Here is a 23,572-nt window from a genome sequence, read left to right as displayed (position 1 = left end):
AATTCTTTTGTACGTTTACTCATACTGCTGTTATGTAGTTGGGAATGTTCCTCAGCTGTGTTTGAAAAAAGAAACCACTATTCATAGTTCTGTGGCCAAACAAAGAATTACATACGAGTCTCCTGAGCTCCCAATTAACAAGGAAATTTGTTTATTTTTAACTTTTTCTTTCTCTTATGAATATATTGCTCTGTTATACTTGCCTTATATGTTTACTTTGAGTCAGTCATCTTACATGCTTTCACGAAAATTTCAAGTGGGGAAATACGTATATTGCATAGCTATTCAACAGTACTCTTAACACATCAGGGTTCTCTCAGAAACAAAGGCAGTATTTCACCACAAAATACATGAAATAATAGGTAAGCAGTCAACATAAAATGAAAAGTAAAGCACAATATGAGAACAAAGAACAGAGAGTATTCCCATTTAAGCATCTTTGAAGCTACCAGCACACCACTCCAGATTCCATCATATTTAAGACTGTATTCATTAGAACATTGAACAAAGAGGACCTTAAGGCTTTATCTGTAAATCTTAGATAGAGTTCTTTATAATAATAGCTCTGGGCTTTGATGTCTTCCACATATAAGTGTTAAGTAGAGTATTAAATGATATTTACTTAGGTGTCATTAGGGACATGACTGGAATGACTTTCCCTTTAAAAAAAAATCACTTTCATTTTTGTGCTTGAGTTTATGAAGGATTGCATTATTAACTTGGTAGCATGATGAATGAATTGCACTGCTTTTTCATCTGTGTTGAAATGAGAATGCTTTTTATTGATCAAGCTAAACACTTGCTGGGCTTGTATATGGCATGTGAAAATAAAAACAGGTGCTGCTTTAAATAGTTATATCAATGATGATACTACTTCTACTAATGCAAATATATCTGTCATTTTAACTTACAGTGTTTTGGGACTGGGGCAGTCATTTTAAGGTCTGAATTTCTGAATTTATTTTTTAGAGATTTAAGTAACAACAGAATCAGCACTCTTTCTAATCAGAGCTTCAGCAACATGACTCAGCTGCTCACCTTGTAAGTTTAAACATGTAACAGTGACTCTTTGGAAGCAGTGGGGTTTTTTGTCTTGGAAAGAAAGGGCATTTAGTTGATATTAAAATTTGCTTGGTTTGGAGGCTGTAAAATAACTTGTTTCCTAACTAGCTGTGTGTGCAAAAGCTGATTTTGGTCATTTGGCTCTGCATAGTTTATTGAATGACTGACACACTTACTGACAGCATTTTATGTATTTTTAGAATTCTTAGTTACAACCGCCTAAGATGTATCCCTGCACGAACTTTTGATGGGCTGAAATCACTTAGGTTGTTGTAAGTATTATTTTTTAATCATTGCTATTTTCCGTAATTTTTATTTGTATACAGAAGATAGCAGAACCGTAGGAAGTTAGAAGATTTTAAAACCTATCAAATATTTGAGAAGTGATAATTATGTAGCCTTAAACTAAGTGGCTTCATTCTGGGGAAGTACAATCTCAAAATGCTGCACAAGAAGTGACCTGATGCTGGAGAACATTTTATATTCAGACATGCACTTTCTACTTTTCTTATTTTTAATGCCAGATGTATTTCTTTTTTTTTATTTTCTTCCTTGTTACAAGCATTAAAGTATAGCAGAAATGCTGTATGCATAAATTCTTTCACTATATATGAGGGGGGTTTGCAGTTGAATTTTGAACCCAACAGTAAATTTCTTTCTGTCTTGTTTCATTTAATGTGGGAGTATTTTCAAAACCATGACATCGTGGTTAAGTACTGAAAATCAGTAACCTTACTTTTTGGTTGCATGAAAACTTTCCTTTTTACCACTAGGAAAAACATGGTTGACAGGGCACAAAAATGGACAAAGGAAAATAAAGAACAGTCAGTCTCCTTTACAGCTTCACTTTGTCATTAAGTAAAAAGCCTGCAAAAATTCCTTTTCAAACATCCACAGGAGAACATGTAATTTTGGCCTCTAATACTGTCCCTGCGGGGTGGGGGGGTCCCACGTGCCCCCACAGATGCACGGGTGGGTTCAGTATTACAGTCGGTAGCAAAGAGTCAAGAAGGGCATTTCCGTGCATTCCAGCAGGAGCATTTATTGCTGCTACACTGCCAAAGGGTACAGAGGCAAATACCAACATGATCCCGAAACTCACAGTTTTATCCAGGGGCGGGGAAAAGGCGGGACCAGGGAACGAGGACCAATGGGGAAACTCTGGGGGAGTGACGAGGGGTAGAGGCCAGCAGCCAACTGGGGAATCCAAACTGGGATAGATTAACAGAACAGAACAATGCATCCTGGGAGAAGCCTTTTTGGTCACCCTAACAGCAAGTGCTATTTGTGGTACTAGGGACTTGTCTTACTGAAAATTCTGTGTCCCTTGTAATGTATGTTCACCGGCCACCACAGGCCTCCATTTGGGTAATTTATAACCATGTAAATACTTGGTTGGATTAACTACCTCAAGCATGACATTATTTAAGTGTGCTTTCATAACTTCAATTGTTCAATATAAATATAGATAATTTCAAGAACCATAATTCTATATGTGTTAGATATTCATGTAACTGAATAAATTTCTAGAAAAGGAGACATACTTTTCACAGAATTACAGAATAAGCTGAGTTGGAAGGGACCCACAAGGATCATTGAGTCCAGCTCCTGGCCCTGCACAGCACCATCCCCAGGAGTCACACCATGTGCCTGGGAGCATTGTCCAAATGCTTCTTGAGCTCTGTCAGGGTTGGTGCTGTGACCACTTCCCTGGGGAGCCTGTTCCATTGCCCAACCACCCTCTGGGTGAAGAACCTTTCACCAATATCCAGCCTAAACCTCTCCTAACTCTGCTTCAGCCCATTCTCTTGGGTCCTGTCACTGGTCACCAGAGAGGAGAGATCAGTGCCTGCCCCTTCTCTTGCCCTCACAAGGAAGCTGTAACTGCAATGAGATCTCCCCTCTCTCCTCCAGGCTGAACAGACCAAGTGACCTCAGCCACTCCTCATATGGCTTCCCCTCAAGGCCCTTCACCACCATCATTAGTCTCCTTTGGACATTCTCTAATAGTTCAAAGTCTTCCTTATTTTGGCACCAAAAACTGCCCCCAGCACTCGAGGTGAGGCCGCCCCAGAGCAGAGCAGAGCGGGACAATCCCCTCTGTTGCCTGGCTGGCGATGCTGTGCCTGATGCACCCCAGGACACGCTTGGCCCTCCTGGCTGCCAGGGCACTGCTGACTCATCTTCAGCTTTTGAAGACCAGGACCCCCAGGTCCCTTTCTGTGGCGCTTCTTTTCAGCATCTCATTGCCCATTCTGAACCTACATCTGGGGTTGCCCCATGCCGGGCACAGAATCCAGCACCTGCCCTTGTTGAACTTCATATGGTTGGTGAAAACAGCAGCTTTTCTACAAAAGAAATATCACTATTCCCAGTAGTAATGCTTATGGAAATCTTTCATTCTTTACCTCTGCTATCAAATTCAGACAAAAATGTTAATACTTCTATTAACAGTCAATGCCTGTATGTTCTATGCATCCATGAAAGATTAAAAAGAACATATGAACATAATTAGTGCAAATTTCAGGGAGCTGCTGAAAAAAATCAGAAACTCTTCTTCTATCTGCTATCTCTAAATCCAATCGTTACTTTGCAGCAGTGTGCCTACTTTTATCAACTTGTATTTTTCAATTTTAAAATAACGACAGTATTTACATGTCTAATGAAAATCCAGGATGCAAAAAATCAAATGACAAGTAGGCTGCCAGGTAGAGCTTACCAAAAAAGAAAAAGAAAAAAAAACACAAACAATTGGAAACACTGAGGAACTGGAAGAAAAAAAAATGTGTAAAGCTGAAAACTGTTGAAAGAAGATGAAATTTGTCAAGTTAACCTGATGATTTTTATGCATTGACATTATTGTGTTTATTTCCTCTTTAAGGTCTTTACATGGCAATGATATTTCTGTTGTTCCTGAAGGAGCCTTTAATGATCTTTCAGCATTATCACACCTGTGAGTATTCAGTGGTATACTGTATTTTTTTTGTTATGCTTAGCAAATTTCATGTAGTCAAACAAAGACATTATGCAAAGCAGTTCTCTGGAAGAAGTTTATGCAAGTGTAGAGGCTGGGCATGGGCAAGAGAGCTGGCAGCAGCTCACCAGAAGAATCCTAGGCCTGCTGCTGGGCTGCCAGTTGAACTTGTGTGCCCTGCGTCCTTATGGCAATGAAGGCTAGAGACACTCTGGGCTGAATTTGAAAGTGAGCAGCCAGGGGATTGAGGATACTGATCACTCCTTTCTTCTTGGCCCTCCTAGGGCCACATCTGGAATATGTGTTCAGTTTCTCCAGTACAAAGCAGATGTTTATGAACTACAGCAAGTCCAGGGGGGCAAGCAAGTTTGGGAGGTGGCCGTATGAGCTGTAAAGAGAAGCTACAGGACCTGGGCTTATCCAGCCTGAAGAAAGGGATGCCAAGGAGAAACCTAGTAGTCTTCAGGCCTCTAAGGATTACATCAATGATGAAGACTCAGAAGTGCACAGTGAAGAATCAGAGTAAACCATCAAAACCTGCAACAAGGGAAATTTGATTGAACATAATGAAAAATTCTTCACTGTGAGGATGGTTCAGCCAGGTTGCCCAAAGAAGCAGGAGAATCTCCATCCCTGGGGATCTCGAGAGCTCAGTTAGAAACAGCCCTAAACAACTCTGACTGCCAAGGTAGCCCTGCTTTGTGCAGGAGGTGAAAATAGATGACCTCCGGAGTGCTGTAAATTATTCTGTGATTCTGTGTCTGTATCTGTTGACACTAAATACATCACATCTGATTTCAGAACATAATTTGAGGCAATAGTTTTCTGGGTTTTAATTTTCATTGGGAACCTAAATGAGAACAAGCTACCTTTCTGCAAACCTCGTGTTTATGGATAGTTAAGACTTTGAGGAGTAAGTTGACTAGTGCCTTTAGATATATCTGGGGGTTTAAGTTTCTGAACAGCAGCAGTTGTTAAAAACTTAATTATCTGTTTCTCATTCAGTATTGGACATTTACATTTAGCTTGCCATTTCTCAGAAATTTCATACTGATTAAGCTCCCAGTCATTGATAATTCATACAAATGCCACTATTTGCCTTACCTGCATAAAATATCAGTAAAACTTACATAGATTTGATTGTTGCTGGTATTTTTTTCTTAATGGATACCAGTTATCCTTGTTAATATTCTTATTTTAGCAGAACAGTTCTGTTAGTTCAGGCTGACATCCACTTTTGCAAATATGGAATGGACAAATTCGAGGTGTTTCTCCTTGCATGGGAAGTTCCCTTGTCACTAAGTCTCATTTTTTACTGCTCATTTTTTTTACAGGCTCTTAAGCCTGACTGAAAAGAGATGTACATTTTCTTGAGTTCGGCTTGAATGTATTAAAAAGTTAATATGAGAGGGCTTTCTACTCAGTGAGGCAGAGAAGAGCATGTCAGCTCTGGTAGTTTCTACTGCCTTTGCTTGCCAAAGACTTACTTATATCTCTAGAAGACCCACTGATTCAAAGCTGTGGAACACTCTGAAGAAAATTACTGAAACATCTAGAGAAGGAGGATGTTCTGATACTGCCATTTGATAGTGTTCACACATGTTGAGATTATCTGTTAAAAGTTCCATGATTATTTCTGAAAAGGAACATGAGTACATCTTTACAGAATAGCACAATGCTTCAATCCTCCGAATTAACTACACAATGTGCTATTGTTTTCAGAGTTTTAAGAGCATTTATAGTTTCTAGTAGAGAAAATAAACACTTAAAAAGCTGTTACAGAAATTAATTCTGAAAATCTCTAGCTAAATTATTTTTTAATTTAAAAAAATCAGAAGGATCATCATTTAAAGAAATGGATTTTCTTTCATAATGAGGTAATTATTATGTAACTACCACAAAGCCAGGATAATGTAGTTTTATTTACTTACACAGCAGAGAACTCTTACAGAATTCTGCACATAGTTGTGAGTTCAGTGAGAGAGCTCCAAAGAGGAAATAATTAAATCAAATTTGGAAGCTTAGAAACAGATGGTTTGTACCAGCCTGGGAGCCATAAACTGAAAAGGAAAAATATCAGGGCAGAACTCTGTGGAATTGTCTTGACTGCTTCGGAAGAAATACTTTATACTTGTTAACTTAATTGCACAGTATTAGTCTCACTCTGCTGATGCAGCTGATCTTTGCCATTACAAGCTAACAGTGAAACACAGCTAGTTGGCATTAGCTCATCAAAGTTCACACATAGTGCTGCTAAGAATATCTAGATTTCTGGACCAACTTTCTACTAAAACTATCACTTCTTGATCTAGAACCCAAATCCAGACACTTAGTGCTCTAACAGGCATTTTGGTGGTAGAGCAGATTTGGGTTTTTAATGGTTTTTGCCAACCCATTTTCTGTCTTCTTTTTTAAAAAGCAGCCATTTAAAATTTGATTCCCTTTTTTATTTGTCTATTCTCCACAGGGCTATTGGAGCAAATCCTCTTTATTGTGATTGTAACATGCAGTGGCTATCTGACTGGGTAAAATCAGAATACAAAGAACCTGGTATTGCACGTTGTGCTGGTCCTGGAGAAATGGCAGATAAACTTCTTCTCACAACTCCTTCTAAGAAATTTACTTGCCAAGGTACGGTTGTTATTTTTTTTCTCTTTGAAGTGTCAGTTTTTAACTTGTACAAATAGTTGAGCTGTGAATTAGGAGTCGTGTGTGCTCAAAATACACTTATTATTGCATCTTCACTCAGCCTTGTCATTATTACTCAGCGAGATGGCCTTTGGTTCCACTCAGAAAATGTATTTATTTTAAAGATTTTAATTCCTATTTCTTTTAAAATAGATAGAGAAAAAAGTATTTGGATTTGCAGTATAGTATTCCTCATGTGTACATAGTACATCATAGTACAGGATGTACACAGGTACTTTGTACTGCCCCAGTCATGAATAGAGTTTAAACATCTACACTTCCCTTAGCCTTTTTCCTTCAAGCTGTTCACTGTAAATACATTGATAATCCTTGCAGTCTGCAATTAAATGCATAATATGTCTCTAGTATTTCAGAAGAAAGCACAAACCAAACCGAAAATGAACAAACAAAAAACCAAGGAAAAGGTAGATAAAGGAATGTAATAACCACTATAGAGGCCTCATTCTAAAATGCTGTTAAACGGGCAGGTTTCTCAGGGTATTTAACTCCATGTTGGTACCAGTGTTGCTGGCATTTATATCACAACCTATACTATTGCCCATTAATTCCTGGTTTCTTTTTCTCAACTGTACCATTACTTTTTAGAAAAGTACCCTTTTTACTTACATCAAGTGAGAACTTTGTTTACTGTTTAATCTTCCTCTATTCCACTGATTTATCTCTTCTTAAATATTTTGAAAACACAGAAAGCTTCTACTGTAGCTTCATTTTTCATGGGCCTGATTTCAAAACATTAAAACTCCAACTGAAAAAAAACCCCAACCAATTATGTGTTCTTACATTTGTAAGCCATTACTAAGCTCATTGCGATTTCTGAGGCATCAGATGAATATGATCTTTAGTCTTGTAGAAGTAACTTAGTGTCTAGGTAATCTTCAAGCTGTTTTGACTTATTCATCTTTTAATGTATCTTCAAAGGTGAACTTTATCCCTTTGTCATTTTGTTCTTAAAAAAGCCATGGGACTTTGTCAGAGTTTGTCTTATCCAAAGTTGTTCTTTACTGCACACTTAATCTATTCAATCTTTTCCCTTTAGAGACTTTCTGTCAAAAAAATTTTTGGGTTTTTTTTAATATAAAAACTACTGGAAGCCATCTTGTTACTTGTGATGCCAGTGAATTATTTTTCCCTCTGAATCCTTCTTGAAATTTTTCAGCATCACATCTCTGAGGTCATGCCAGTGTTCATTGTATATGACACTCATCTGTTGTAAAGTCTCTTAACCTCATTTTTGATAGGACATTTGCTGGCCAATCTGATTGTTTTCTTTGCAAACATCCACTGAACAATATTGCAGATATGCTTTTATTGCACACTGCCGTAGGGTTGAGAGTGAAAGAATATTTGCATGGACATGAAGAACCTGTTTAGTTATTTTCCAGCTTTTTCAAACAAGGGGTTTTTTTTACAAACTGTATCACTTCTGCTTACAATCATTATGTTTCTGTCAGGCAATCCAGAAAGTATATCTTACTCCCTCTTGCCCATCAGAAAATATCTTTTATATTATTATGCAGGGTGAGAACTGTGTATTTGTTTCACTTCCAAGAGAGGAGATCTGGTATTATGGATACCTTTGAAAGAAAATAATTTTCCTGCCACTGTCATATGAAGATGCTCACAATTACAGATTGCAGATCAGCAGCTTCTCAGTGACATGATGGCCCTGTAAGACATTTTGTGTCTGTTGCTCAAAGTAATATTATCTTTTGTTTAAAAACAAACTGCTGAATAATAGAAATTAGGAAGATGCTATTTGGTTCCCATTAGAACCAAAATTTTTGGCTATGAATAAAAGGGCTGTTTTCAGAATATCTCTTGATGGTCTACTACTGTATATGTATTTACAGGAAAAGAGTAATGTGTAATTCCCTCTTATCACTATCTATGGATCCAACTGATAGTGAAATGGGTGCTTGAATTTTACCTACGTAATGATAATTCCCAGTGAAAATGGCATTTTACAATAAAATCTCATCTCAGTTGTAAAACTCGGCAAAATCACTTTGCCTTACTCTAATTTTCTGAATTCTTTTACTGCAGGAATCATCCATTAATATTTTCTTCTTCCAGTTATTTTTTTGCATTTGTGGGTGGGTTTTTTCTTTCTTTTTTTTAATGTGGCCTCTAACAGCTTCTCAATCTTTTGCTTTTACCTCTTTGTCATCCATGCCCTGCTTCTAGAGATTCCAGGGCCTTGTGGTTTTCTGATACCAGGTAAGGTTATAAGTAGATCTGGAATGGGTGATCTGCTTAAGAACAGACCTTCTGACCTTCCTTTTGTGTACCTCAAGCAGACATCTTTCCTAAGACACGCATGTTTACTGTCCGTTTTTCCCTGTGATGAATTTACAGCTGCTTATTCATGATATATCATTTTATGTATATATATAGCATATTGTATGAACAGTTTTTTTATTTCAAAAGTCTGGATTTAAAATCTGAAAGTTATCTAACTGAAATTATTACTTCCATTGCATTGTACTAAAATTGGTGATTTCATTAGCAGTGTAGATATTGCTTTTGAGGCCACATGCAAGAGAGGAGTCATAAAATGTCAGAGCTCAAAGATTTTGTTGGAACAGGTTTCTCTAGAAGCTGTTTTGAGACGGTTTGTGTCATAGGTTTTCTTAAAGCATCTTAGCTACATGTATGTCTCTGTATCAATAAAATACTGTCAGTTTTTTTCTATTTACAAAAGAATTTTTTTTCTCAGGGCTTATTCAAGAACATAGATGTCTACAATTTGAAAAACTAAACAATAAGTTATGAACCAAATTCTTTTTCACATACAAGTCTTTTATAACACATGTAAGCAGAAAGAGGAAGGGAAAACTATAGTGAAAACGCAAATAGGTTCCAAAACTGTCTTTGCTTTTTTTTGATCTTACAACTGAAGAATGATAAATCAAAATATTCATTTATATTGGATACTACATATGTGTTAGTTTGAAATAAAGTATGAAATCAGATAATATTGTTACTATCTTGTTGAGACTTAGGTTCCCATTTTCTGTCTCTGTTTTGGAAGCGAAATTTAGATTGCTAAACCATTTCGGAACAAGACCTTAGTTACTGAATGTTTTTTAATTTGTGCCAATTAATTAGCATTTTATTGCATGAAAAGTTGAAAAGAGGATATAGTTTTCAGAATAAACAGAAGGAAGGATTGACTCCCAGGCTACAGTGCATTGTTACAAATTTTTATGCATGTGCCTCTTTCACTTAATTTTTTTCACAGAACCTCTTAATATACTCCATAATCAGCACTAGACTAGAGTACAGTCAGGACTTTCTAGATGTTGATTCTATCATGTTTATTTCAACTTCTCTACCTCTTCTGTATGCTGATCTAACACATACTTTAACCAGCTATAGATTTCTCTTTCAAAATAATGTAATGAAGAGAAAAAAAAATTAATGATCTATACAGACTATGGCTTTGGCAGTAAGCACTTTATCACATATTACCAGGTTCTGCTTGCAAGCTGTGACACAGAAGGATACCAGCAACTGCAGATTTAAAAAAAAAAAAAAAAATTAAAGTCACCCGCTCTTTGTCTAACACTTCCTACTGGATCCTTACAACCACATGGCTTCTTTCCAAGCCTGCTCCTTTACAATTAATCTGAGATTAATTTGCAAAGAAAAATCAGAAAGTTAGGCAATCTAAGTTTAAAAATAGAATAAAGCCCCATATCTCAGCAAATCCCTTTCAGCCTGGAAAACTCTGCAGTTTGGCTCATTTTGTGTAAAACCTGTTATGGAGCCATCAGACATTAGCTCTTGCAGGTCCTAGGAGTTTGGGGGTTTTTTCCATTTAGATTAGAAGAAATCACTGTTTATTCCTTCAGAGGAACAACTCACCTGTGGGTAACTGAAGGGTTTTTTAATAGGGGAAATCTGAAATCGAACTGGAGGCAGTATTGTCATTAAGCCATAGAGTGGGTGATAGAGAATGTATCTTCATTCTCTTAATAGGCATTTGGCAAAGTCACCCATTTTCTCTTACAGTAATCAAACTTCACAAAAATTATGAAAATTAATGATTATTTGTACACAGGTGTTTTCTAACTTTTAACAAGAAACCAGTGATTTCTGTGGTTGCTTGACAAAAAAAAAAAAGGTTACCTAACTTAAATATTCACCATAAAATGGCTTTAGAACTGGAAAACTACAGAAAAAAAAAGAAAAAAAAAAAAAAAAACAAACCAAAAAAAACCCAAAAAAACCTAGAAAACATCTATATAAAAGAGACAAGATCTGTGTAAGTCAAAGCTCTAAGTCTGGGTTCTGAAACTTAGGGTTTTGTCAATTTTCGTTCCTGAATCCTTTAATTATAATCATTAATAGAAGAAGGTGGCCTGCAAGCATGGATTGCAGTCTTCATTTGCACATAGGTTCAAGGTACAGTTTACATAATTTGTGGGCTCAACTAACACAGTAATGCATAGAACAGTGGCTGACTTGTAAGGAAAAAAGACACAGTATAGAGCTATTTATGGTGAGATAGCTTGGACAATGCAATTTAAATTACAGTTTGCAGATGTTCAAGAAATTTACAGGGAATTTTAACATTTCATTTTGCCATCTCTGTGATCCTGCAGATAAAAAAATAAGTTAAAACAAAAATGCATTAAAAAAGTGTTCTCTGTAAAACCATCATGGGAAGGATGGAAAACTGTGATAGCCCATTTCCTCACAGGCAATTCCTACCCTGTAACAAAGCAAAAGCTGAAATTGTATTCTTCATTTTGTTAGTAGAAAGGGAAGGTAATTTTCATAGATTAGAACTGTACAGCTTTCAGAGAATAGGAATACGGGAATCACTTTGGTGTCAGCTTCTTAACAAAAACGAAAAAGTGATACTTAAACCAAAAATCCAATCCCAAATTTATTTGGTCGCATCAAAAGACTTAAGGACAGTTCAGCATTTCGTTAATACAGAAATACCACAAAGTCTAAAGTCTATTTTAAAATTTAAGGCAATATGGCAGATAGGTCCTGTCCAAGGTAAATTAATAGTTGCTTGTTTCTGACTATCCAATTTGTATTTTTAAGGGCCTGTGGATGTTAATATTCTTGCAAAGTGTAATCCCTGTTTATCAAATCCATGTAAAAATGATGGAACCTGCAATAATGATCCAGTTGACTTCTACAGATGTACATGCCCATATGGTTTCAAGGTAGGCACTGCATAAAGAGGAAAAAGCTCACTGAAATGTAAGCTTATCCTTAACAACCTTGAAGTATTCTTTGTCTCCCTTCCACTAGTGTCTGTATTTTCCTCTTACATTATATTTGTTGTTCCCTGTAGGGTCAAGACTGTGATATTCCCATTCATGCTTGCATTAGTAACCCGTGCCACCATGGTGGAACTTGTCACTTGAAAGAAGGAGAAAAAGATGGTTTCTGGTAGGTTTTTTAATTGTAATAACAGGATGGAAAACTACTGAGATTTATATGGTAATGTTGGTGTTAATCTGTAGGTTCTCTGTGTTTGCTGGTAAGTGCACCACAAAGGCAGATTTTTAGCACGTGGGAAATTTTTGGAACATTTTGCCATCCTTGGAAAGCTTCTAAAGCTTTGAATCTGTTAAAAACAATAACAAATGATTGTAATTAGTTGAGGCATATCAGGTCAAGACACATAGTATTGACTCCATAATGTTAATTAATAGCTAGCTAGATCCCTGCTGAAAAAATCTCATAATTCATCTGTTGTTGTGTGTATTACTTCAACAGACAGCATGTAAATGATAAAATGTAAATCCCAGTGAAACAGAAAATTAATGATTCATTTGAAACTCACTATGCCAGCAGATAAACATGCTGTGAGCATTTTTAATCTTGAGTTATTTAATCACACAGTACAATTACTCCAGATGTACTTCATGAATTATGAAATAAAGTTCTTTAGCATTCTTATGTGAGATTATTAGTCATTTAATAATCTATACCTCAAGCTTGTTAGAAATGACACTTCAAAAAGATACAATTCATTATCCTGCAATTCATTATGGCATTATTCTTACTTTTAATCCAAATTCTGCCCAAGGATTAAATAGTTTTCTATTAAAAATTAAGTGTATACATCTTAATACTATGCCTCAAGAATTTAAATTGACATCGTCATGCCTCAGAATTTGACCTTTTTCATTTATTTGTTTGAACATTACATATCTTGAAAATTAAAACAATCTCATAGTGAAAGCTTCAGAAATTATAGATAGTGCAAACTACGTGAAAATGTATGTGCAGTCATGTTTGAGTGACTTTTACATTTGCTATCTATTTCGATGTATTTGTTTTGCAGAAACATGATTAAAAGCAAAAAATAAATTACTGCTTTGGAGAATTTATACAGACTTTGGTTTTTTATATGAATGCATGTACGTTAAAGAGAGTTTATATTGGTGCACTTAACTGAATGCTTGTGGAAAACTACTGTTACATACTAATCACTGATTCCAGAGTATTTTCCCTGTATTTAACCTTAAAAAACCAAAAGGATCACTTTCCATAAGAAATATAATCTTAAAATGTAAAGGAAGCATGCTTTTCAAAAGGAATGCTCCATGATTTAATTTAGCAGGGTCCTTAAAGTAAAGACTAAGGTATGAATTTAGAAGTATTTTTCTGTTATTTAAAATACGAAAAATACTTTGGGATTTTTTAATATAAGGGCTTTTTACATTATATCAACCATGTTCTGTTATGGAATATTATAATTCTAATATAATTCTATTAATTTCAGAACTTCTTGTCTGGATTCCCCATCTAAAGTGTCCATGTGGTTATTTGGTTTTCTGTATTAACAGGTGCACTTGTGCAGATGGATTTGAAGGTGAAAACTGTGAAGTAAATGTTGATGACTGTGAAGACAATGACTGTGAAAACAATTCTACTTGTGTGGATGGAATTAATAACTATACTTGCCTTTGTCCACCTGAATATACAGGTAGGAGTATAAGAGAAAGCACAGGTAATTCCAAGAATTCCTAGCAGAACAGTAAGATTTTCCACTTTGCAGGTGAATTAGTAGTTACTCTACAACTGACTTAATACCAGGTTTCCCTCCATATTTTTCTCCTGTACGGTTTGTAGTCAAAACTAGAGTTAATGTCCACTCAATAATTCCTTTTTTCGTTTTGATATTACAGTATTCTTATATTTAAAAGGTCATTCAAAATGTGTTCCTCCTTACTGTTTGCCTAGACACCTCAGTGGAGGACCTCTGTAGCTGTAGAAATCTGAAAAATATTCTAATTTTATCTGTAATCCTCATTTTACTATAAAGAATTTGTCTGTGCCATTGAGGAACTTTGGCTGGATGCTGTCCTGTACTCCGCTAGAAATATTAATACCAAGTGTGATGCTTCCTGCACAGAATAAAAAGACAAGTGTCTAATCATTTGTTTCTATCAGTTGGCAGCCAAGCCAAAGCATGTCCTTCTCTTTGTGACAGAGGATCTCTTGCTTGCTGTCATGGTCTCTGTAGGAATGAAGGATAGTTGGAAAAGCAGCACGGGGGAAGTAGATCTATTGTTCGCATTGATAAGTTTTATAGCTTTTCTAACTAGACAGATCTATTTTCTATCAGCTAGCTGACCACTAGAAGAACATAGAGCTTAAAATAATTATGATTTGAAATGCAAAAAAAAGAAATGTAAGATCCACCATAATTTGGGAATTAACTCTACTCAGTTATCCTATATTTTTACTTTAATCAATCAATCAAAGTTGAGCTCTGGGAAACTGTAAGGAGAGGTAAAGGCATGAATTAATTTCATTTATTGAAAACCCAGATAACTCCTTTCTCATGCCATGTGTTTCCATCACTAGTTCCACAAAATGTTGGATTGCTCCCATGTTTCAAGGTATTCAGATTTAAAGTCAGAATTTAAGTATTGGGAATGCATAGTGAGTGAAGATGTTAAAACACAGATATAAGAAATACAACTTCATAATCTAATATAGTATTCACCCAGTACTTATTCTCAGTAAATGTTTGGTAGAAATTTCCCCATGCAGGATAACCTACAATATCTAAAGCAATAAAAAAGCCTGAAAGCTATTTAACAATAAGTGGATGAAGGACAGACATAATCTTCTCTTAAGACAAAATACTATTTTTCTAAGTACCAATACCTTAATACCTAAGAGCAATTGACAATTTAAGCCTTGGAAAGAAATAACAGGTAACAGCCTCCGAGAGCAGAAACAGATGTTTTCTATTTCTCCTACAACTAATATTTCAGGTATATGTGAGTCGAATTTCAGCTCCCCAGGCATCAGTTGCTGTCTCCTTTAAAATGGGATCAGGTATTCTCTTGTGTAGGCTGGAAGAGTGTAAAGCAAAGTCACATCAGTCCAGTATTCCTCTTCAGCAGCTTCATGCTAAGAGGTTTCATGTATCTATTGCATAGCAGATAGTTCACGTGCAAGTGCATTCCTCCTCTGCAGCTTTGCAAGTGTTTTTAACTATGTCGCTCATTTCTACATTTTCAACCTTATTTTAACTTTAACTGCTAGAGTCAATAGTTTGCTGGATTCAAAGTATGCCATGGGAAGGACTGCTTTTTATTGAATATCCATAAATTGGATACAAAGGATTGTCTATATGTGCTAGACTAAAACTTTGATTAAGCGTGCCTGTTGAATTTTTGGAGTATTGAAAATGAAATGTAAATTTTAAATTTACAGTCGAAATAAAAATTGAAGCATTTCTCTATGGATAGAGCAAAAAAGGAGTGCATAAACATTGATAAAATTTTTGCTGTTGGTATTGCAGTTCTTTAATCAAAATACAAGAAAATGCATTTTTAAATTCGTTTCATAGCTGTGCATAATTTCAGTGTAATCATATGGTGAGTTTTACAGATACAATACCTGTTCATAATCTCTACTGAAGTCAGTAAGACACATGAATAGGTGAGAATCTTCTCACCAGCTCTAAAGGAAATCTAAACAATCTATTTTTAATCAGTAAGTTTAGCCTCCCTGTTAAAAACTCTTGAGAATTTACACTAGCTTATCAGACTTTTTTCAACGCTTTTTTTTTAAATGCATCACTAGAGTGAATTTATAGAATTTGTAGCAAAACCTTAGGTTTTCCATTATACAGAATAAAGTACAGAATTCTACAATATACTATCTATCATACAAAGCATCTAAGAATAGGACACAATGTGTGAGATCTCAAGTGATTTTTGAAATTAGTTATAAGGTGAAATGGAACATTGAGCTAGCCAAGGGGTCCCCATATCTGTCAGCCATGGTCTTGCATAGTAAATAACCTTCAGTATTAAGAATTAAACTGAAAGCAGTCTGGGCACATCAGGATCTAAAAAGGGTAATGTTCAGAATATCAAGTAATTGTACAGTTGCATCAAGTGTGTATGAGGTACCAAATAATTTGTAGAACTTTTCTTTCTCTCTGGCCTATAACCTGAGTTGAAAGATAAATAACAGAATCCCTGTCAAGTACGTATAGAGTGATTTTCATGAGGAACTTTGTAAGCATTTGGTTTTTGATATCTGTCCTAACAGGTTAAAATCAGATATGGATATTTCTAATGTTTGTTTTTTTATGAAAGGTATTTTTCACTAAATGAATTCATGTACTAGCTGGCCAAAAGTCAGTTAACAATCAAGAAAACAGGCTATATATTCAGTATATACAAAGATTTTTAGATTCACAGGTATTGATCTCTAGCACAGAAAGTCCCTGAGCCATAAGTGGCACAGTATATAATACTAGGAAAATACTACTGTAGCCTTGTCCTTTCCTCTTAATTCTGTTGACAGTACTCCAAATCATCTTTGTTCAAGATATCACAGCATATATGAACTCAACATGGAATTGCACCAGCCCAGAATATTTTTCTGGGTGAATGGTTATCTGCAAATATGCTTTACATTTCAGCAGCATAGTGTAAGGAAGAAGTCAGCTGAAACCTGCTGGTATGAAATGTAAATCATTCTTCTATAAAGTCTTATTTTTATGAGGGCTTGTTAGAATCCAAGATGAACTGCCAAGAATGTTCCAGTGTAAAACTTAACTGTCTCTTTTTGACTTTTCTAACAATTCCTTGAAAATCAACACTTCTGAACTATATTGTGTTGATTTAAAAACAAGCAATTAAAAAGCTTATTGTGTTGTTGCTTAAGAATCAGGAATCCATTTTTCTCTGCCTCAGTTAAGTTTTACAGCAACCACCACAGTTACAGGTGGAAAGACAACGAATGGTATTTGCACTATAATATGAGCTTTCTTAAGACTCTAACTGTGAAACAACAGTAAGCAAATGGAATCAACAGACATTCAGGGTGTCTGATGAAGCCTGGAGAAATAAAACATTCAAAATACCTCACTATGTCCTGCACTCTTTAATCTTGCTATTCTCTTAACATTACCATGTCCTTTATTTTAACCTCAGTCTAGTAAACTTCAGGTCATTTTATGTACATTCTATAGATTACAGATAATCATTTCTCTTGCTCATTGTCGTCAATCATTAGATCACAGAACTGATCCAGAAGTAGAACCTCTCTTACGCCGCTGGTGGCATGTACTTCTTACCTTTCTGTTTGTTTTGTTCTGCTGGAGGTGAGACTTTGAAGCTTGCTTCATTTGCTATATCAACCTCTCTGCTGCTATAGTTGTGCATTAGCTTAATGTGCTATGCTGTCATATTACAATGTAAAAAGTCTCTTGTCTCTTCTGTCTTTGTCACTGCAAGCTGCTAATCTGAATGAAGTGGAAAAAGGTCAGTTGTCTTTTAAGCCTATTTTCACTTACCTTGGTTTCTCACTTTCCTTTTCTTAAAGGTGCATGGATTTCAGTTATTACAAATGACCAAATAAATCGTATATAGATATAATTTAGAAAGCTCACTGCAAATCCTCAAATTAGGCACTAGGCTGTTGCTGTGAATACATGTCCAAAGAATGTTGTTGAAGATGCAGATTGCTGTGCAGGAGTAATTTAATACTGCATTCATTGTCTTTTTTTCAGATGTATTAAAAACTTGTGCAGACACTGATACAGGACTAAAAAAAGCTTAAATTATTACGTTCTGAAATCCTTATTCTCCTCACCTTACAGCCATCCCTTGGTTCTGTGCCAATGTATTCTCTGTGTTATAGCACTTAGCACTGTTTTGCTTCAATTTTTTCAATAGATTGTGTTACTAGAAAACATGCTGGAGTATCAAATGGCAATCTTCTTGCTCATCATTTCTGTGGCTTTTTATTTGCTATAAATATCTTAAAAAATTGAAATAACCATATTAATCTGGAGCTGTGGTAAAAGAAAGGTAATATTGAAGAGATTTATGACACTGACTTTGGGTGTTTAATTTTTAATTTTTTTTTAAGTTTCTGCTTAGCACCTATCACACTAACAGACATAAACCATCTTCTCTGCAATCCAGTCATATATACAATCTGAGACCTAGCATAGTTAATGACAGTACGAAGTTGCATATTTAGTTTTAAAAGCAAATTAATAATTTTGTGGTGTATTTGCCATTAATTTGATAAATATATTTTCAGTTTTTAAAGCAATATAATATATATAGTAATGAAAATATGTTCATTATCCATGAAGTAACATGTTGAGCAAGACTGCAATTATATCATCTATGTTGATTAATTTAGACCTCTGAAGAATAATTACTACAATGTAAACTCAGTGTAAATTTTCTCTGTAACTGAAGCAGAGTATAAGATATTTCCAGAAAATTATTCCAACCATAGGTTTTCCATGCTTAAACTGTCTTCCATTTAGACATGTTGCTGTATTTGCATTTTATTACTACTCATGTGGACAGCGAAAATAGCCTGTTGTTTTTCTTGTTCACAAGTGTGAACTGTAACATATTAAAATTACTGATTATAGAAAGAACAAAGTCCTCATAAACAAATTATCAAACATCCAGGGGATGTGAACTAAGTTCAGCTCCAAAATTAAGCAGATGTGCATGTGATACATATTTACATTAGCTTGCCAGCTGAACATGAAGTTACTGATAGTTTATAAGGTGCTTAGAGGATCAGTCAGTTTTATCATGAAAGACATCTTTTGAATTGTGACGGTATTAGGAAAAAAAAAGGGATCATTTCAAGCAATTATCTCAGTTTAGGCAAGCCTTAGAGACAACCTTCCTGCCACTGCAATAAAGGAGCTGCTTTACTACTTTGAATTCACTTGATAATCAAATAAGTACCTTCCTGAAATTTAAGCATGCAAGTAATCAAATGAAAATCATGTGACATCAAACTTGATAAAAAGTTTAATAATTTCATCAAATTAAATCATAATCCCCATCCTTCTAAGAACTGCACGTGTTACATATTCTTAGAATAAAGAGATACATTTGTTACTCTTGCTTTTTATCACTCATAAAAATTTCTATTTCATCTAGTTTAATATACTTTAAATGGCTGTTCTATATTAAAAGCTCAAGTAGTAAAGTAATTTTACTGCATTTGCATAAAGGGGAATTATACATGATATTTCTGGCACCTAAGCTACCTGCTACTGGTTTAATCACTGCCATTACTCATTCTAGTCCACGATCCACACTTCTGTATACCTTAATTGTCTTAAAGCTTACTTGCCTAAAAGTTACTATTTCTTTGCTGTTACCAAACAGCAAATGTAAAACAGATAGAAATGTTAAACTAAGTAAGCCCTATCTTACACTGGCACGGGGGATAGCTAAAAAGACTTACGAGATGGTGAAAGATAGGAACAATCCAGCAATTTGACTCTGAAATTAAATTCCAAAAAAATATTTAGATTTATGATTATAAAATGCATCCTACTGTGACTGCAAAATTTTGTTAATTCTAATTTTGTCCCTCATATAGTAGATACTTTTATTTGTATTTTCTGAATGAGTTTAAGACCTGAAATAATTTATGTTGTATACTGTACATTGAACTCCAGGCTTAATAAAAATGCAGCAATTTTCTATATATGGTTTGTTAAATGACACTGACATTTTCCAACCCCTTATGTGCTCTATTGGCTGAGTCAGAACATCAAACAGAGACATCCAGTCACAGAGTCATATAGTGATACCTAATTGATAAAACATAAACACTGCAAAAGTTGACTCACAGTATATCATAACTAAGCTCAGAAGCTGGAATGAATATATAAGCACACATATAAAATCCTTCTATTCTAGTCTGTGGTAGGTGTTTGGTATTTTGACTTTGGAAGAGGAAATAATTCTTCTAGGAAAAACCTGAGTTTTGATAATTAAAACTGACTACTGTTACTTTCTCATTCTCTGTCTAGTTTTTGTTCAAATAGCAAACTCAGCTTTGCTAATAATTTAAGGGTGATTTTAAACTTGTTTCTTCAAAACCTTGCCTGTAATTAGCAATGTGCTATTATATTCAGAAGCCCATGTCCATTTTTGTTAGAGCTGTGCTCTTCATTCAGAAATGTAGTGGCTGACATTGCTTTATTCTAAATTTATTGCCCAATTATTCAAAATAACAAAGATGTAAATCCTCTTTCACCTCATTACCTTGTTACTCATTATTTTTTGTACTGCATGTCTATATATTGGAAAATCTAGAGTTAAGGGTCTGTTCAGCCTTGAGAAAAGAAGGCTTGGGGCAAGCTTATCACCCTGTTCCAGTATTTGAAAGGGTGGCTGCAAGGAAAATGGAGACTCCCTTTTCACAAGGAGTCACGTGGAAAAGGGGTGGGGTAATGGGTACAAATTACTCCTGGGGAGATGCCAATTAGATTTAAAAAGAGAAAACCTTTCTACAATGAGAACACTGAGCCATTGGAATAACCTTCCCAGGGAAGTGGTGGATTCCCCAACATTAGTCACTTTTAGGATCAGCTGGACAGGGTGTGGGGCCATCTTGTCTGTTCTGCTTTTGCCAAGAGATGATCCTTGAGGAATCAACCTGGTATTCTGTGATTAAGGTTTTTGTGATTTATAATCTTATCAAGTCATAAGAGTGAATTAACACACTCAGGGGAAATACAAACTGACCTGTGAATCTAGCAAACATAAATAGCCTTGGATAGCTATATCAAGTATCATCAGCATACATCAGTATTTAATAATGTTTTCTGGCTGTTTAAGTCTGCATTGTACTCTATGCAAAATCTCAGTAAATATTTGTCTGGAGCTTGGAGGGCCGTGTTCATTTGTGCCAAACACAGAGTTCCACTGTTTCAATGCTACTCTATACCAGAATCCAGACTCCCTAGATTAATTAAGTAAGATGTCTTATGAAAAGAGTTGTTGCTGGTTCTAATTAAACTTTGGAAACTTTTCACAGGTTTTTTGACACTTTATCCGCTACTTACTTTTAAACAAACTAGTCTGTTCCTTATTTTCCTACACACAGAAATGTTCCCATCTTTCAAAAACATAATTACTTAGCCAAGCTCTTACAGAAGCCTCAGTTACAATATTATTAGATGAATAAAAGAATGTCCTCAAATATTGGTGTCAAGCTTCCTTGAATTGAGACTTCTTTCTCACAACCTTTTTTCATTATTTTGCAGTATGCTCTTTAAACATTGTATTATGTGTCCTGAATCAGGAAAGTCTCTAAGATTTCCTTCCAGTAAAGCCAAGGAGCCTAACTTGGTAAATCTGGTATTTTCTCCAATGAGTGTTTCACTTTCATCGCTATATTTTCATTTCAACAAAATTAACTACTCCCTTTCACCTTGTCTCATTTAAATTCTGAATAACACAATGATTATTCAGTATGCTGAAGGAGGGGTTTCTTTAGCAGGAAACTATATTCTTCAGTGCTTCAGATTCCATGTCCCATAATTTACTTACCTTTTCTGTTAAGTTTTTCAGTTTTATTTTGGCCATGGGAATGCTCCATTTGGAGTATAGACCTATTAGCAGTTATTAGCAACTATTAATACTATCTATTAGCTGTAGAAGACCTTGCACATGGATTATCTTGGCTTTTTCTTCTGGTATTTATATCTTCATTCAGAAATAGAGTATCTGTTGTACATATTTGGATTCCATCTTGAATTTTTCTTGTTTTTCTTTTTACTGATCCTGTGCACAAGTCTGTCATTAATGCTACGGGTTTTTTTAATAACTAAAGATGGTACTATAAGTAAAGCTAACTTTTATGATCATATGATTTTTTACATGAGTCTTTTGCTATATGGCCACCATGTTTACCATATCCTTTTCCTTGAATCCTGTTTCCTATTTGCTGTGGACTGTTTAACTAAAACTCCAGGGATTTGATTCACCATGCATACAATTTACAAATGCAAGGGGAAAGTTTCCTTACTTTCCTGCTGTCACAGCACAAAAAGTCCTGCTTCTAAGTGTTTTTCTACAGAGTACTCAGATCAAAGTCTGAACATAATCTCAAAAATGCCTGGTGATGTTTGATGATCTTTGCAAGCTGTTTGGCTGCAGTATGCCTGGTAGTGTAACATTGATTTTATGATTTGAAGTGGGAATTTTTCAAAACTGTAAACCTGTTTAAAACTTAAATGTCCAATCATTATGTAGGATTCACAGCTAAGAGTGGGAAATAAGGAGATTTCAAGTGCCCCTGAGCACCCCACATGAGGTGATTCAGCTTTCAGTATAGTTCTGAAGATATTAGGGCCATCAACCTATGAATACTGAAATGCGGTGTACTCTAAGAAATCCTGTATTTTATAAATACCTGGGGGAGGATATACAAAAATGGACAGGCTTAGACACTGTTCAATAAAGCTATTTTCCCCACAAGGTATGTCCGAAGTCTGTGCCAATGATAATCTAAGCCATGGCCCAATTAATATCCTATAGCAAAATCAGTTCAATAAATTTGACAGCAATGGTAAGAGTGCTTGCTCCTATTATGCCACTCCTAAATTGCCTTTTTCTAGGTATTTTGGTTTTCTTTTCACTGAACTATTACTGTGAAAATGTAAGAGACAGCAAGCTCCAGCCCTGCTTGGGAGAGAGGCTCAGTGTATCACTTTCAGAAACTCTGATATGCTGTTAGATTTAATAATCTTGGGAATATTTAGAAGTGTTTTTGTCCCAATTTTTGTTAGTACTATACAACAACATTTTAATTATTTGTAGTTGGGCTGTCATATATTTTTTCAGTTCTGTATACAATTTAATATACAATATTTGCCATAATAAGATATTTGTGTAGGTGTGTATAAATGTGCATATATATCCACATATATGTAGGCACATACATACATTTCTAAATTATGGGAATGTGCACAAACTAGGTTAAAACAACAGTCACTTTTTGCTTATTCTACTCCCATGATCCTTAAAATCAGAATTCTCTGTTCCCATACTTGCATCTCACTCTTAAACACTGCTCGTCTTTAAATAGATTTCAGCTATTACAAGTTCTGCAAATTGACTAAATGCTATGTGAAGAATAGCACTGAAGACCTCTTATATATGTATTTGTTTGAACAAAGCCCTTTGAAAAGAGAAAGAGATCTGGGTTTTGTTTAATATAGCATGGGATGCAAAGAATCCCTGGTATTTCAGGATTCTTTGTGCACTGACCTAGTCATAACAGTTGCACATTTCCAGACTAATAATTCTATTGAGAGCTCAAAGAGATTTTGAGGATAGAATTATAATCCTTTGTATTAGTCATCTTCAGTGGCCTGCATTTGATCTCCATTCAGTTTCCTACATATAATGAGTAAGTCACGTTGCTGACAGTTTTCCTGAGGCTGTTAAGTGGCCTGTGCATGAGCGCCATTTTCTTATGTTACCTCAAACCTTTATTTGGTTTTTAGAGAAAATGCACTACCTGAAAATTGAG

At 35.3% G+C, this 23,572-nt stretch overlaps 1 protein-coding gene across 3 annotated transcripts in view; it reads left to right on the top strand.

The window, feature by feature from the left end:
• The window catches only part of SLIT2 (slit guidance ligand 2), a 263,142-nt gene that overhangs the window by 216,723 nt on the left and 22,847 nt on the right, over nucleotides 1-23,572 (top strand). For all 3 annotated transcript variants that reach the window (XM_069014353.1, XM_069014352.1, XM_069014351.1), the window contains 7 exons: nucleotides 970-1,041; nucleotides 1,263-1,334; nucleotides 3,944-4,015; nucleotides 6,504-6,667; nucleotides 11,807-11,931; nucleotides 12,063-12,160; nucleotides 13,567-13,706. In XM_069014353.1, coding sequence (XP_068870454.1) covers nucleotides 970-1,041; nucleotides 1,263-1,334; nucleotides 3,944-4,015; nucleotides 6,504-6,667; nucleotides 11,807-11,931; nucleotides 12,063-12,160; nucleotides 13,567-13,706 — 743 coding nt within the window. The remainder of the gene's footprint in view (nucleotides 1-969; nucleotides 1,042-1,262; nucleotides 1,335-3,943; nucleotides 4,016-6,503; nucleotides 6,668-11,806; nucleotides 11,932-12,062; nucleotides 12,161-13,566; nucleotides 13,707-23,572) is intronic.

Source organism: Aphelocoma coerulescens, chromosome 4 (assembly GCF_041296385.1).
Source record: "Aphelocoma coerulescens isolate FSJ_1873_10779 chromosome 4, UR_Acoe_1.0, whole genome shotgun sequence".
Lineage (NCBI taxonomy): Eukaryota > Metazoa > Chordata > Aves > Passeriformes > Corvidae > Aphelocoma > Aphelocoma coerulescens.
Note: the sequence above shows the minus strand (reverse complement) of the source record. Positions and strands in the feature narration are given on the sequence as shown.